At 38.6% G+C, this 15,559-nt stretch overlaps 3 protein-coding genes and 1 long non-coding RNA gene across 6 annotated transcripts in view; all 4 read left to right on the top strand.

Moving 5' to 3' along the window:
- Nucleotides 1–975, top strand: part of LOC106514583 (uncharacterized) — a 5,253-nt gene extending 4,278 nt beyond the window's left edge. Inside the window, exon 3 of the long non-coding RNA XR_001309900.1 lies at nt 834–975. This is a non-coding gene — a long non-coding RNA (uncharacterized LOC106514583). The remainder of the gene's footprint in view (nt 1–833) is intronic.
- adora2ab (adenosine A2a receptor b) lies at nt 971–6,994 on the top strand. Of its 2 annotated transcripts, XM_014003907.1 has the most exons (5): nt 971–989; nt 1,106–1,400; nt 1,528–1,659; nt 2,894–2,997; nt 5,316–6,994. In XM_014003907.1, exons 2-5 carry the CDS (start codon nt 1,159–1,161, stop codon nt 6,254–6,256), a joined length of 1,419 nt encoding a protein of 472 aa, XP_013859361.1. In that variant the 5' UTR covers nt 971–989; nt 1,106–1,158; the 3' UTR covers nt 6,257–6,994. The 2 variants fall into 2 exon arrangements, with proteins under 2 accessions (XP_013859361.1, XP_013859360.1); XM_014003906.1 differs by lacking the exon at nt 971–989 and having other exon boundaries at nt 1,014–1,400.
- Nucleotides 6,995–9,431: 2,437 nt separating this feature from the next.
- Nucleotides 9,432–12,988, top strand: snrpd3l (small nuclear ribonucleoprotein D3 polypeptide, like). Of its 2 annotated transcripts, none has more exons than XM_014003905.1 (4): nt 9,432–9,482; nt 10,888–11,029; nt 12,338–12,530; nt 12,790–12,988. In XM_014003905.1, exons 2-4 carry the CDS (start codon nt 10,904–10,906, stop codon nt 12,852–12,854), a joined length of 384 nt encoding a protein of 127 aa, XP_013859359.1. In that variant the 5' UTR covers nt 9,432–9,482; nt 10,888–10,903; the 3' UTR covers nt 12,855–12,988. The 2 variants fall into 2 exon arrangements, with proteins under 2 accessions (XP_013859359.1, XP_013859358.1); XM_014003904.1 differs by lacking the exon at nt 9,432–9,482 and adding an exon at nt 9,723–9,848.
- An 826-nt stretch (nt 12,989–13,814) lies between these two features.
- Nucleotides 13,815–15,559, top strand: part of camkk2 (calcium/calmodulin-dependent protein kinase kinase 2) — a gene marked incomplete in the record, with an annotated part of 19,778 nt that continues 18,033 nt past the window's right edge. Inside the window, 1 exon segment of the mRNA XM_014003903.1 lies at nt 13,815–13,967.

Genomic DNA, 15,559 nt, shown 5'->3' with positions numbered 1-15,559 from the left:
TAGTAGTAGTAGTAGTAGTAGTAGTAGTAGTAGTAGTAGTAGTAGTAGTAGTAGTAGTAGTATCAGTAGTATTTAGGCATATTTAGGTTTTGAAGCAAATTTGACCAACCTTTTTTTTCTTATTCACTTTTTTTGCTAAATAAATTAAACCACTTCTGCACTCCAGCTCTATATTTACCTTTATAGCAAATTTTATTTTAYGTATTCACTGATTCTTGGTAACTGTCCAGGGTGTACCCCGCCCCTCGCAGAGCGACTGCTGGGCACCAGGGGCCCCCCGTGACCCTGCAGTGAAGAAAGATGATGGATGGATGGATGGATGGATGGATGGATGGATGGATGGATGATACTTTGGCAATAAAAGGAAAAAAATCAATGACATTTTATGAGCTTCTGAGAAGATTTTGTAAAGGAACAGCTGAAACACATCACATACACAGCACTGCACAAACCGTCTTCAGTGATATTGTTTCCTTCTTTTAATTTTAGATTCAGGTTTGTGCAATGAACCCTGCCCCGCTTACCACATACAGGAGTTTATCTAAAAAAAAAAAACAGGTTGCATTTTCTGTGCAGCATATTAGTGTGTTACTCAGTGTGTTTGGAGGAGAGTGTGTCGGTGCCTGGAATGATTAGCAGAAAGAATTTTTGGGAACCTTTTCCTGAAATAAAAAGCTCATTGTTGGCCTGTCTGCTTTGGCCCYGTCCCCTTGTCTTCCAGTGATAGATTGTTTTCTGACGTGTATGCGTGTGTGTACCAGTATGTCCCCTGCAGTCTGTTTGTACAAGCTAAAACCACTGACACTCTGTTTTCTCTCCTTTTCCCTCCACAGACTTCTGCTCGTACTTCAGCAGCCGTTGGTCAAACCTCCCAGATGCTCCTTCTTCAACGTACTACTTCCCTCTGTGACAAAATTCACTGAACCGAACAGAAAACACGCAAAGTTCAAAAAGAGGAAGACCAACAAACAAATAAAGCAGTTGTGACTGTAAAAGATTTACATTAAGTGAAATTAGGCATTTGCACGTGTGACCATTGTGGTGGGAACTTCCTGCTCTCCCTCGGTGACACAATCACTAATTTGTTTTTGGTTTTACCGTGCAGTTCGGCGAGCCGATGTTTAGTCTAAAAACGAGTGGAGCAGCTGAGCGTGTGGGATGAATAAGCAAAGAAAGCAAAGAAGGAGGAAAAAAACAACCATGCTGGAGAGCTCCCAGGTGGTTTACGTTGGCCTGGAGCTGCTGATCGCTCTCCTGGCCGTGGCTGGGAACGTCCTGGTCTGCTGGGCCGTCTGCCTCAACTCCAACCTGCAGAGCATCACCAACTTCTTCGTGGTCTCGCTGGCCGTGGCTGATATTGCTGTGGGGCTGCTGGCGATCCCTTTCGCGATCACAATTAGGTATCATTTCCTTCTTATTTAATTTGAGGCTGGGGCTAATGCTGTGCCACACAAATATTACATTATCAGACACGGCGCACTGAGGATTTCTCATGATTGATTGGTTCCTATTTTGTGTTTATTTCAGTGTGGGTTTCTGTGCCGATTACTACGGCTGCTTGTTCATCGCCTGCTTTGTCCTCGTGCTCACTCAGAACTCCATCTTCAGCCTGCTGGCTATCGCCATGGATCGTTACATCGCAATCAAAAACCCTCTCAGGTGGGTGGGTGGGAATAAAGTTCAGTTCAGTTCGGTTAGTTTATTCATTTCTTTAATAGAACAACAACATAAATTAAACATAACAAAAGTACAAATTATAAATTAAATGAAAGGTAGCAGAAGAAGAAAAAAATCTTATTATATCTGCCCCTTTTTCTCAAATAAATACAGTATGTTCAATCAAAAATAATGGACAATTAAGTTTCACAAATGTGTGCAAATCCTTCCAAGACAGAAAAACCTTGTAATGTTTTTGGCAAAAGTGTTTTTCAATGATGATGATCAGCTGCTACCACACCAAATTTTAACTTAACAACTGTAAAACTGGCTGAGTTATAGCCATTTTTGTGTTTCCTAAGTTTACTTAGCTGGGGCGGCCATCTTGAATTTGATTGACTCCCGAAGCTAAAGAGCTGTAGAAGTGCATCCAGGGATTATTTTCTGAAAGTTTCAATTAAATCTATCTGTTCGTTCATGAGATATTTTGCTAACAGACAGAGGTGACTCCAACAGGTAATGCCAAGTGTTTTTACGCCAAGATCTTGTGTGATGTGTATGAGTTGTTGAGTAACTGCAGGATGTCCGGTCTCTGAGCTGTTAGYGTTCAGTAACTRTGGYGCAATTTAGTTAAACTGCCCAGCCCTGCAGGATCAAAGTCAAAAACATCCAAGTACTGCATGTAAAATGATTTAATCAGTCAATGTTCATGCTTGCTTTAATTTATCTTTTTATATCCCATGAACTGATAGATGCATTGTACTTTAAAAACCTGCTGCAGAGCTGCAGCTACACCACACTTTTTTAGTGCACAAGAGTTTCTTATATAATATTTTCAGGCTGATATTCAGTGCAAGAGATTAAGTCAGTGTTTATAAAAAAACATGTAAATTACAATATAAAGAGGAACTTTCTTCACACAAGCACAGCTGTGCACAGAGTTATGTAGCGTAACATCAGATGACATCACATCTGCACGGTGAAACATTAGATGTGTTTGTTTTCATCAGCAAATTTATGAACAAGCAGGACAGGGTTCAAACTTGAGCTGATTACTCTAAGCCTATTTTRCAAAGCTGAAGTTAGATGAATAAATAAAGAATAGAGTTAGACTTTATTGCACAAGTGTTTTGTTTCTCTTTAAATTGGCAGATTTGGGCTGTGTTTCAGAGAGATAATATCACAGAGGTGAAGAAGTATTTCTCCTGTCTGACTGTGGTTCTGTTAAACCTTTCAGGTACAACAGTTTGGTGACAGGTCAGAGAGCAAAGTGCATCATAGCTCTGTGCTGGATTCTCTCATTTGGCATCGGACTCACACCTATGTTTGGCTGGAACACAGGTGAGAGATGTTTTAGTGAAGATACTTGCAGTTTTAATGATGTCACTTTCATATATATATAAGTGACACAGCTGTGTGTGTTTATCGCAGGCAGCTCAGACCCCCACTTTTTGGCCAGTTTGAGTCTGAGAGACACTTCAGAGTTCCTCTGGCAAAAAGTGTTTTTAAAGAATCCGACTGAGTTGTCATTTTTTTTTATCAATCAATCAAAACTTTATTTATAAAGCACATTACACACCCCAAGGCAAAATTAAAGAGAAAATAAAAGCATGAATAACCCTCTTGAGGGTACCATGGGGATACTGACGCTTTGCTAGTAAGCCTTAAATGATAAAAACAAGACCGGACCACTGCACTGACCTATCTGTCAAATTTGAACTTATTGTCTAAAAATACCACAAGATTCCTAATAAATTGAAAGTCTGTCCAAGGAGCCAACAGCACTCTGTTATTATTATTTTTTTCATTTAGACATTTTTTTCATATTTTAACATCCTTTGAACAATTCTGCAGATTTTTTTTTAATGTTTATTCATTTCATTAAAAATATACAATCAAAAAATAAACCAAAAAGATATGCAATCAAAATAAAATGAAAGGTAGCAGAAGAAGAACAATTCTTATTATATCTGCCCCTTTTTGACTCAAAATATATTAAAACAGAACATAATTTTGCAACAATTCTGCAGATTTTTCAAACACTGAGGTCCACCAGATCTAAAAGGTAAATAAATGTGGATGTCATTTGTATAAAAATAAATTGACACATTATATTTCTTGAAAATGGACCCCAGTTGGAAGCAAATACTGAGAAAATAAAACGGGGCCCAGTATGGAGCCTTGAGGTACCTCACATTTAAGAGGAGCCTCTGTGGAAGAAAATTMTCCAATTTGGACAGAAAAACYATMAGACAAGTAGGACTCAAACCAGTGGAACACTCTGCTGATGTGAAAGGCACGAGCCGTGCCTTTCACATCAACAGAGTGTTCCAAACCTGATAATAAAACTTCATGAGCCCCTGTGTCAAAGGCAGCYGTGAGGTCAACAAGAATGAAAACGGCAGAAGCAACAGAATCAACAGTTAAAAGTGAGTCATTGCACACCCTGAGAAGAGCTGTTTCACTACTGTGAYGTGACCTAAAACCAGACTGAAACTTTAGCATAAATGCTGTGCAGCTTTGAAATAGGCCTAAAGTTTGAAAGAACATTAGGGTCCAAGTTGTTCTTTTTAAGAAGAGGYTGAACGATGGCTTGTTTACGATGGCTGGWATACACTGGAAGTGAAGGGAAGTGTTTACAAAATCAGCTACCCATGGACCAACAGCACCAAAGACTAAKTTTAATAATCTGGATAATAAGGGGATAATGTCACCTGGACAGAATTTAAATATTTATTATACAAATGTGTTTTTATGAACACGTATACAGTATATTTTTAGTATTTTGCTCAATATGTTCTGTAGATTTTAGTATACATGTCTAGTGAACAAGAGAAAAAATTCTACTACGATAAACATTAAAGTTCTATTCTATTCTATTCTATTCTATTCTATTCTATTCTATTCTATTCTATTCTATTCTATTCTATTCTATTCTATTTTCTGTGTGTACAATAAATAGGCTGAAGAAAAAGCCCTGTTTGTTTCTGAGTTCACAGTTGCCCCATATTGGTGCCTGTTTTTCAGTCTAGTCATTTTCCAGTGCTCTGCATACAAACATTGGGAGAAGAGTTAAATTTATGGCTCTCTCACAACTTGTCTTAAGTGCTCCTATGAACAGTCTATGGGGGAAAATATATTGGCAGAACGATTCTTGAGATAAGACAAAATGTGTTGKTTTTTTTYCTTCACGTGAAGTTCATGTGGTATTCCGGTAAGAGTGGTTTGAAATTTGATTTTTGAACTGTTTGTTTCAGACAGTCCACGTTTTTAAAACGTGGGTGAATGAGGAACTAATTATGAGTTAAAAAACATTTTTAAATGTGTAACATTACAACAATGTGTGCTGTTTGTGAGCAAAGGAAAGGAAGTTACTGGGAATGATTTTTGAAGTAAGGGAGAAATGTTTGAAGTATTTCTGAAGAAAAATCCTCATTTAATTGTAATGTCCTTTTCTCGACTAAATAAAAATTTGTTACGTTTTTATTTTTGAGATGACTTCTGAGGAAATTTGAGTTTTATTGACACAGATTAGGCTCCTCAATTACCCCTAAACAAGTTACCTCATGCACGCTGTCCATTATGGTAAAATGTGTTTGGTTRATAAAATTAGGATAAAAAAAAACTGACTGTAAATCTATTTTGTCTTTGTTGCACAGGGTGGAACTCCACCACAACCACAAAGGGAAGCAAAAGCTGTCCTGCAGGCAAAACCCAATGCTTGTTTGAAGAAGTAGTCACCCTGAACTACATGGTCTATTTTAATTTTTTTGGCTGCGTGCTGGTCCCTYTGCTGGTCATGCTGGTTATCTACGTCAACATCTTCATGGCTGCGCGGCGGCAGCTCCGACTGATGAGCATCAAAGTGGCTCACGCACCTGACCCTGGGCAGAGAATGCCGTCTTCCAGCTCGTCCCGTTCGGTCCTGCAGAAGGAGGTGCACGCTGCCAAGTCGCTGGCCATAATTGTGGGTTTGTTCGCTCTCTGTTGGCTCCCTCTGCACATCATCAACTGTTTCAACCACCTGTGTCGGGGCTGCAAGCGCCCGGACATCTGGGTGATGAACATTGCCATCATCCTCTCCCATGCCAACTCCGTCGTGAATCCCTTCATCTACGCTTACCGCATTCGGGAGTTCAGGCAGGTGTTTCGGAAGATCTTTTACCAACACATCCTGCGGCGGAGAGAAGAGCTCGGAGTTAGGAACGCTGACGGCAGGGGCGGTGGGAACAACGGCATCAGACGGACCTCCCAAATCAGTAAAGAGGGTTCAACGTGCAGCACAGTGGTAAACAGCTACATCCTGGACTCTTATCCTGATCAAACGAGACACAAAGCTGCACACGAACCTTCCAGCTGCAGGACAACAAATGTAGATACTGCATCAAGCAGCCGCATACCCAATGGACACCACGTATCGACTGGGACTGCTGCCATTGCTGCACACGCTGCATCGGAACCAGTCATGTGTTTACAGGAAGCAGCAGACGTTTTACAGCTCAAAGACAGAGGAAGCTGCGTCACTTTTGCAAACATTCAAGATCTCTATTCAAATCAGACAGACTCTACCTGCCCTGCAAATATTACAGAGGTTTCATGACAAAGATGATTTTATGCACAGAAACAGGTTTGAACACAATGACACCCAGCGTTGTGCAGACGTGACCGCATGAATGAAGTTTAAGCAAAACAGAAGCCGATGTTAAAGTGTTTTTTTTTTCTATGTTCATCATCTGCCAGAAACGAGATGCGATAATGTTTTAATCTGTCTGTAGGAAATGAATCATAAATCACTGAACTGATTTTCTTCTTCTTTTGGCCGCTCATTTTCTCAGTGATTGCCACTTATGGTTATTCAACCTGCTCAGTGTCTTGAGTAGAGCATCTTTATTTTTTTTAATGAGCATTTTTTTAAATTGTATAGTAAGAAAAAGGATGTGCACCTTAATGTGAAAAAAATTTCAAACTACTGTAAGATTTTAATAATTTTATCAGATCATGAGAACACTAAGACCAAATTGGTTTTCTTCAGAATTTTTTAAAGATTGATACAAAAAAAATCTATGTGATTTTTTTTATAACGAAATGTGAAAACTGTGTTGGGATCTGAAGAATTTACACGTTCATTGAAATACATCTTTCATTTTATTATTTTGAACTGTAAATTTTTGTCCCTTTATGAGGTCATGTTGTCAGTTTCTTTATGGAGCTGTGGTTACGTTCTGCTGAAAACCCATAAATGACAGTAATGAAGTGTTTTGCTATAAAACACAGGTGACGTGTTTACATGCTGTATATTATAGACAGGCGTTATTATAAAGGTGGACTTTGTGTGTTAGAACCTGAGGAAAAGTGTAATGTTTTGGACAATGCTCTGCTGAGATGTAATTTCTCAAATTGCTRGATAGCTGCAAAACTCATGGCTTGATCTGTGATTAGACAGCGACCAGCTAGGCAACACCTGGYCATGCTGTATGTGTGACGATTTTAAAGGCACTGATGAACACAAAGTGACTACCTGTCAGCCAAGACAAAGAGCTTGTTTAAACATTGCAAATACAACTCTGTATGTGTGCAATGCTTCTACGCAGAAAGAGTAAAAAAAAAAGGACACGCATGGATTCACATGCGTGTAAAGTGCATGACCACAAACTCCACGCAAAGAGGTGTTTACAGAGTGACCTGACCATTGACGCCAGTCAATGAGCCAAAGGCAATGAAAATCAAATGAAGGTTCATTTGATGATGTCTTTTATTATCCCATTATGYGTTGTCTCTTTAAAAAGCTCTTCCTCTGTGGGAAGGACCTGCATTAGGCTACTTTTATATGCCCTATGTAGCAATCCCGCAGACATGACTCCCTGAATAAACATACATGGGTATGTATATAATACATAATACTTTTATGTTTATTCTAATCTAATCAGTTGTTTGGTACACGTGTTGATGTGCTGGGCTTTTAAAATGGAATAAACATTTCATTTTAGTGCTTTGTTTAGTGTGTAATATTTTGATAGTCATGAGATAAAGATCGTGAAAATTATGTGGTTAAAGGTGAGTCATTTGTGAGACTTTTTCCAAGGAAGAAAAAAAACATTGAGGCGTTTTATAGAATGCCATAAAATTGTAAATGTCAGCTTGGAGCCACGATGACAATGAGATGCAAAACTGTTGTGTGCCATTTTAAAAAGAACCTGCAAGTTTACTGTGCTGCATAGACAAATGTTTTACCTATGATTGTTTTTGGGATTTTGTCGACATTTTCATATTTGGAGAATAGCTACATGAGAAAGGAATTTTTTTTTATAGGTCTTCTGGACGGGTTCTTCTTTAATGAAACGTTTCATCTCTCCTCCAAGAGACTTCTTCAGTCTGAGAGTTTCAGGCAAAATTCAGGCTTTTAAGCCCTGCCTCCAGGTGACTGATACTCACATCACATGGCTATCGTTGACACCTAATTAACACCTATTGTTAACAGGGGGTGGAGTGATACTGCCAATGGCAGCGCTGTAGGAGGGGGACAACTGAAAACGGAGGCCTCCACCTCTGTTTAATGATGGACGGTCTTTCTTCACAAAAATGGCTTCTTTTACTCCTCTCTCAAACCAACGTTCCTCTCTATCAAGAATGAGAACATCCTCATCTCTGAAAGAGTGACCGCTGGCCTGTAAATGAGTGAAAACTGCAGAGTTCTGGCCATTAGATGTAGCTCGTCTGTGKTGGGACATTCTTTTGAACAGTGGCTGCTTTGTTTCCCCGATGTATAACTGGTCGCAGTCCTCCTGGCACTTAACAGCAAATAAAAGCAGAGCAGACAGTGTCCCTACAAACCCAGGAGCCAGGGAGAAAGAGAAATCACACACACGACAGGCCCTGGAGCAGTGTGGTTATCCTGACTGGGCTTTCCTGAAAGCAGACAGGAAACATAGACAGGATTCCATGCAACCTTCAGGTGAAAATGAAGACCCCAAACCCAGACCCAAACCAGTGGTTATTCCGTATGTTGCGGGTGTTTCGGAGAAACTGAGACGTTTATTTTCCAAACATGATGTCCCAGTAGCTTTCAAACCCCAAAACACATTACGGCAAAGGCTGGTTCACCCCAAAGATCCGGTGCCCCGGCACAAACAGAGCAATGTTGTATATGCTGTTAAGTGCCAGGAGGACTGCGACCAGTTATACATCGGGGAAACAAAGCAGCCACTGTTCAAAAGAATGTCCCAACACAGACGAGCTACATCTAACGGCCAGAACTCTGCAGTTTTCACTCATTTACAGGCCAGCGGTCACTCTTTCAGAGATGAGGATGTTCTCATTCTTGATAGAGAGGAACGTTGGTTTGAGAGAGGAGTAAAAGAAGCCATTTTTGTGAAGAAAGACCGTCCATCAATAAACAAAGGTGGAGGCCTCCGTTTTCAGTTGTCTCCCTCCTACAGCGCTGCCATTGGCAGTATCACTCCACCCCCTGTTAACAATAGGTGTTAATTAGGTGTCAACAATAGCCATGTGATGTGAGTATCAGTCACCTGGAGGCAGTGCTCAAAAGCCTACTCTCTGACTGAAGAAGTCTCTTGGAGGAGAGACGAAACATTTCATTAGAGAAGAATTCGTCCAGAGGACCTATACAATTTTTTCCTTTTGATTTTTTACCTGGATTACTGAGATGCATCAGAACAGCTACATGAGAAATTAAGTACAAACAACCAACTTTGACAATAACACTTCAGTGAGCTAGTCAACAACTGATGCACACCATCTAGTAAAACTATAAATATATCTAGACAAATATCAGTTTATATTAATGTCATTTCAAAAATCAACTCCAGGTAAGTTGATATTCATTTCTTTGGGTCGCAACAAAACTGAATTAATTTAAGCAGAATAAGTTATAACTGCTGGGCTGGATGTCAAAATGGTCTTTTAAATTTTGAATTATTTATGTTTAATTTTATGTTTTGACCTTTTTATTAATCTTTTTTTCTCCTCTTGCGTTTACGTCACTTATTCACTRAGTTATGTGTAAAAATACATATCCCATAATGCACCGCGGTAAGTGCCACAGGAAGTACTCCTTTTGACCCAAGTAGGAGGCGGAAAAAGGCTCAAAAGGTTTGCTAAAGCGTCAAGCGCACGTTGTATTTTACTCTTCAAGACGGAACAACAAAGCAAACAATTTATAATCGAAATTTGAGGTAAATAGTACAAGAAATATTAACTCCGTAGAGGAAGTTATGTTTTCRCTTGTTTTTCCTCTTATCGGTTCACATCCGTGTTTCGTTTTCAAGTGATTTTCTATTCATTGTAGCTTGGCTAGTATTCGTATTTTTCGAACTTTTTATTTTAAAATGTTAAAATGTAACTAGTGATATAACTTTAAGAGTTAAAGTAGTTTACTTGATGTTAAGTTTACTAGCAAACTGTGCAGAATTTTTATTTTATTAGCTTAACAATATAGATTATATAGCCTTGGTAGCTAAGGCGGCTAACTTCGCTAGCATTCAGTGATGCTACATCTGACTTCAGACCAATCCGTACGCAACGATATTTTATTCATTAGTAGAACTGTTTAAGAAGGCAATCTGTGGATAAATCTCAAATACTAATAAATTAACACTGCTTAACCTCGTTTTACAGAAAACGCAAGTCGATCATCCAAATATGACTACCCATCTACTACTGAGTAGAACCTTMAGCAAAATAAATGGTCTGAATAGAGTTTTGCACAAACTTTGCACAGCACATGTTCAGATATGAAGGTCTTTTAATTACTATTGAACCAATTTTGCAATGTGTTGGTGCAGCCTGCTGAAAGAAGCCTTTTAGTGAGTAATACTGTGAACGGAGGTAGTTGATCAGCACCTGTGTTGAGATAGATGGGATGTGTTGAGTAATGGCCACATAAAAGACAGGGTGCAGTCTTTCCCTGCTTAAAATGTTGCACTTCTCAGATGGCTTGTCTTGTCTGGATGGCAAGTTTATTTAGTTACTCGTTGACCTGAACAGCCACAGAATGAAAAAAAAAACATTATCAGAACCGATAATCTTTCTTTGCACCGTGTTTTTGTTCTGATGCCTTTAGTGTATTACATAGGCCAACTTGGGAAACCCTGAGCACTTTGTGGCCACACAGTCTCATAGGCAACAAATTAATGRAATGGRTTTCCATAATTTATCAGCCTTGTGAAGCAGGAAATGTGGACAGAAGCATTGTAAAACTGAGTTGTTTTCCAGGAAGACCTWTTGAAAGATGTCCATCGGTGTACCAATCAAAGTCCTGCATGAGGCAGAAGGCCACATTGTGACCTGTGAGACCAACACTGGAGAGGTGTACAGGGGCAAGCTGATAGAAGCAGAGGACAACATGAACTGCCAGGTTTGTTTAATGAGACAACTTATTTCCTTAAAGAAAATTCACACGCTACAAATGCAGTTAAATTTAATGAGCATTCCAGTGTTCAAAGACTCATTTAAAATACCTTCAGTAAACCTGCAAAAATAGTGCTCACAACCACTTTAAAAGATTACAGGAGTTTGTGGCAGCACCATAAGAAGAGGGAGATTACTCAAAACTTTTGCCTGTTTTAAAATCAAGCTTCCAATATTCCAGTTCATACCCATAGCTTATATAAGGTTTACGAAGTTAAAAAATACCCCATTAATCTTCATACAGCAGACCTACTTATCAAACCTGCTAGGGATCCTCGCATACTGTTCTGTTGGTTAGTTTGTCTAGCTCAATGCCATTCCTGCTCCTTTTATGTTGCAAACTTTATATGTAATAATTTCATAGAGCACATCCCTATAAGTTCTGTTCAATAACWTTATTGTCAATTGAACACAATTTCTTTTAATTTCTCCATATGGAACTTGTTAGATTATTTTTTTTCTACTTTAGTTGATTTTTCTCTTTTCTGGGTACATTTCTTTAGATGGCATTAGTCAAGTATGAAATATTTTGATTCTATAACTTCACCATTAAATTAAGTGTTTCGTAGGGAGTTCTTTCCCTTGCACACATGTCATTTCTGCTAATTTGTGACCAAAGAAGCATATTCTAGCTGTATTAAACATGGTTTGTAAAAGGCTTTACTAGATTCAGTATTAAGTGGATAAAGCAGCAGCTGTAACTTGTTTACTAAGTTAAACAGCTGTTTAGACTTTTGCAAGAATTTTCCTATGGATTAGATGAAACTCTACTCTTTTGGTCTTTAATTTGTTGTTGCATTAAATAGGGCTGTGTATTGGCAAGAATTTGGCGATACGATACACATCATAACAGAGGGATCACGATACGATATATCCCGATACTGTAAACAAGGTGATATATTGCGATTTTTTTGTCCAAAAATTCTATTAAATAAAAACCTCTTACTGAAAAAAAAGAAAAGCTAATGTTTACTTACAATGCTAATGCTACCCTTACTCTCTGGCGCTCAAGAGGTAGAGGAGCCAAATGGCTGGCTCACTGCTGCCAACTAGTGGTCAGAGGCTGAACTACAACATAAAAATGAACGGTTGGCAAGAAGGTTGACATTTTAAACCTTAATTAAAAATCGATACAGGACTTTAGAATATCGATACAGTATCGGGAAATGAAATATCGCGATATTTCAGTGTATCAATATTTTCTTACACCCCTAGCATTAAAGTTGTATTTATTTTGTAATTTTTGTTCCCACAGATGTCCAACATCACAGTGACTTACCGTGATGGCCGAGTTGCGCAGTTGGAACAGGTGTACATTCGTGGCAGCAAAATCCGCTTTCTGATCTTACCTGACATGTTAAAGAATGCTCCCATGTTAAAGAGTATGAAGAATAAAAATCAGGGCTCTGGAGCAGGAAGAGGCAARGCAGCTATTCTTAAAGCACAAGGTGAGTGGGAAGCGTTTGCACAACTATCTCCCCACACTTAGCATTCCTACACAGCTAATGTTTACTGTAACACATTTAAGCAACTTTCTCCTCACCACTTCCACAAGGAAGGAGGAGTTGAAGATGAAAGTGCTGGGGGTGCGAATTTTTCATTCATTAGTTTGAGTTCAGATGGGTTGATGTGGGAAATAAATAGGTTTATTTTCTGTCGAGTCATTACACTGGAATCCTTGAACTGTTTTTTTGTATTTTTCTACAGTGGCTGCAAGAGGAAGAGGCCGTGGAGGAATCGGAAGAGGCAACATTTTCCAAAAAAGGCGATAACTTTCCTGTTCGGTCATTTTTGTCATCTTTTCATTTGAAATTGTTTGATATTCTTTGATATCTTGTGCTCTGTGATTTATCGCTTTGATTTTATTTTGTATGGAAATAAACATAGTTCAGTTTTTCTTTTCTTCTCCTTGACTCAACATTTTTCTTGTAGAAACTTATAATACTAAAGCGCAGTTTTACAAGTTCAACATGACTAGGCTTGTTTCAATTTTATGGGTTTTATATAAAACAAAGAAAAGTGGTTCTACTGGTATGAACATGTTGCAACTAATCTTTTAATAAAATGCATACAGTCAAATGTGGAAAAATGTGTACCTGTTTTTTTTTTTTTAAGCCTATTATTTCAAATTAAGTCTTGGATGTCAGGTTGGCATTTTTACACTGATTTATCTGGATTTTATGTACACCAATAAAATATTATATTAAGGTTCTCTGGGCTGTAAAAAAAAAAACCTGATGCAATTTTGAGTTTGATTTAAATGGGGATGTACAGAATTTGAAGTTTATGTCTTGGGTGCGTTTCTCAAGCGCACCAAAAGAGGGCGCCCTTGGTTATTAAATTTTCGGAGCAGAAATCAACCACAGAAAAAAAAAAAAAACCTTTGTGCTTTGAACTCGTGTGATAAACGCGAAGGAGAATAATGGACGATGCACATCTAGTCCTCGGATGAGACCAGTTTACGTGAGTAAAATTTTAAGCGSATATTAAACCTGGAAGCATGTTCTCGTTTTCATGTAAAGCACGGGATCTAGCTCGGCTGGTGTTGTGCTGGAAAAGGCGCCCTTCCGTCAAACGCATCCTTGTCAAGAGTGCTTCAGGTTTTCCCTGTTTACATACATATCAAAAGAATATTTACACGTTTTTAATGGATACAGGCAAATACGAGTAATTTCTCCCCAGTTTTGCTCTAATTATTTTAGTGAGTGCGGTTGAGCTTCCCGTGACGGAGTGCCTTTTTTCAGCACAACACCGTCATCAAAACAACGGTTGTCGGAGTCTCCCAGCTACACATTCCCTGTTTCTCWGCCAGCTAGCGGGCAGAAAGCTACTTCTGGAGGAGGAACCTTTTCATTTTGCACTGTAGACCATAATAACCCGACAAGGTAAKGCTCAAGTTGTTTTCTGATACGTCTTCAGCGATTCTGGCAGCTGCTACCAGCGAYATCGAGAGAGTCGTACTAGCATCGTTGACGCCTATTTCCGCAACAGCAGCTGTATCGTGACAGATGTTGCAGCTGCTAACGTTAGCTGGGCTGCTTGACTTTGATGCTTTGAGCTAAGTTAGCTCGCTGGGACCTGAGACGAAGATAACACTCGTTTTATTCTAAACAACATAACACGCCTTGGTGTTTTAACCCTAATGTTAAGTCTATTATGTTTTAACCCTAATGTTAAGTCTATTAATAAGAGTTGTCTATCATTATGTGTACTTAGAGAAAGCTGAAACTAAATTCCCGTGGCAGCACTTTATCTAGTTTTGTTAATTAATAATTTGTTCATCAGATTGTGGTGTCTGAACGAGTTAAATTTTAATACTTATGGTTAATGATCAAGGCTTAATTTAAAGTACAATKTGTTATTATGTAACCTAAGTTACACTGAAAATCCCAAGTTGCATAACAAAAAAATCTTGCCTAAACACTATTGTCACAGTTGCCTATAATGTCTCATTTTCTAAAACCACTAAAATATGAGCTATTACAAATTGACCAGACCCTATTCATTTAATTTATTTATAATTTGCTGTTTTTTGTTTCAAAGTTTGTTGATGATGTTGTAAAAACTGATATTTAGGACATATTTGCACCAAACATTGAAAAAGAAATCTAAATAAAATCACAATTTGCTTAGTAACTGTAATTTTGTTTTAGTAAAGTATTAGTACACAGTATATTGTATGTTTGGCATTCCTTTTGAAAACATGGTTAAAATGTATGTGTTGTTTATGAACAGAACTCCAGATTAATGTCAGATTAATTAAAATGAGGRGCAGGTATTACACACACTCTGATGATTAATTAAAAGCATTGCCCTTAATCGTACCCTTGATAAGTGTTTGCTGTTGGTTTGTAGGTAAATGACTGGTTRTTGKTTGGTAATATTATTGTTAGATTCTTTGCTGTAATCAGCCATGCGATAACACTGCAGTTGACTTAATCTTTCACATCCTTCATTCCATTTACAGGAGCTTATCTCYTGCAGATCGCTGACAGGGTTGGCCTATTGATCTTTTAATGAAGTTGGGGGATCCCTGCTCCAGATGGCTCTGTGCTGTGGTGGTATGTCTGTAGGACCACGTTTGTCTCACCCATAATTCTATACATAGCTTGGACCCTCCACGGGCTCTATCAAGTCCTCCCTTCATGCTCTGTAAAGGTTAGGTCATGTGATTATGGCATCTGGAGTTGTGCAGAATCTCTTTTTACTCAGATCTAAGCCTTTGATTTTTGTGATGCTGCTGTGATCATCTTGGATTAAAGAATTTATAGATTTTTATTCAGCAATTCCATTATTTATGATATCCTGTTTCTTGATAAGATGTTTCAGTCTTATCAGACCCAAACCAGTGGTTATTCCGTATGTTGCGGGTGTTTCGGAGAAACTGAGACGTTTATTTTCTAAACATRATGTCCCAGTGGCTTTCAAACCCCAAAACACATTACGGCAAAGGCTGGTTCACCCCAAAGATCCGGTG

The sequence above is a fragment of the Austrofundulus limnaeus genome, unplaced genomic scaffold, assembly GCF_001266775.1.
Source record: "Austrofundulus limnaeus strain Quisiro unplaced genomic scaffold, Austrofundulus_limnaeus-1.0 Scaffold20, whole genome shotgun sequence".
Lineage (NCBI taxonomy): Eukaryota > Metazoa > Chordata > Actinopteri > Cyprinodontiformes > Rivulidae > Austrofundulus > Austrofundulus limnaeus.
This window is presented reverse-complemented; position numbering and strand designations above follow the sequence as displayed.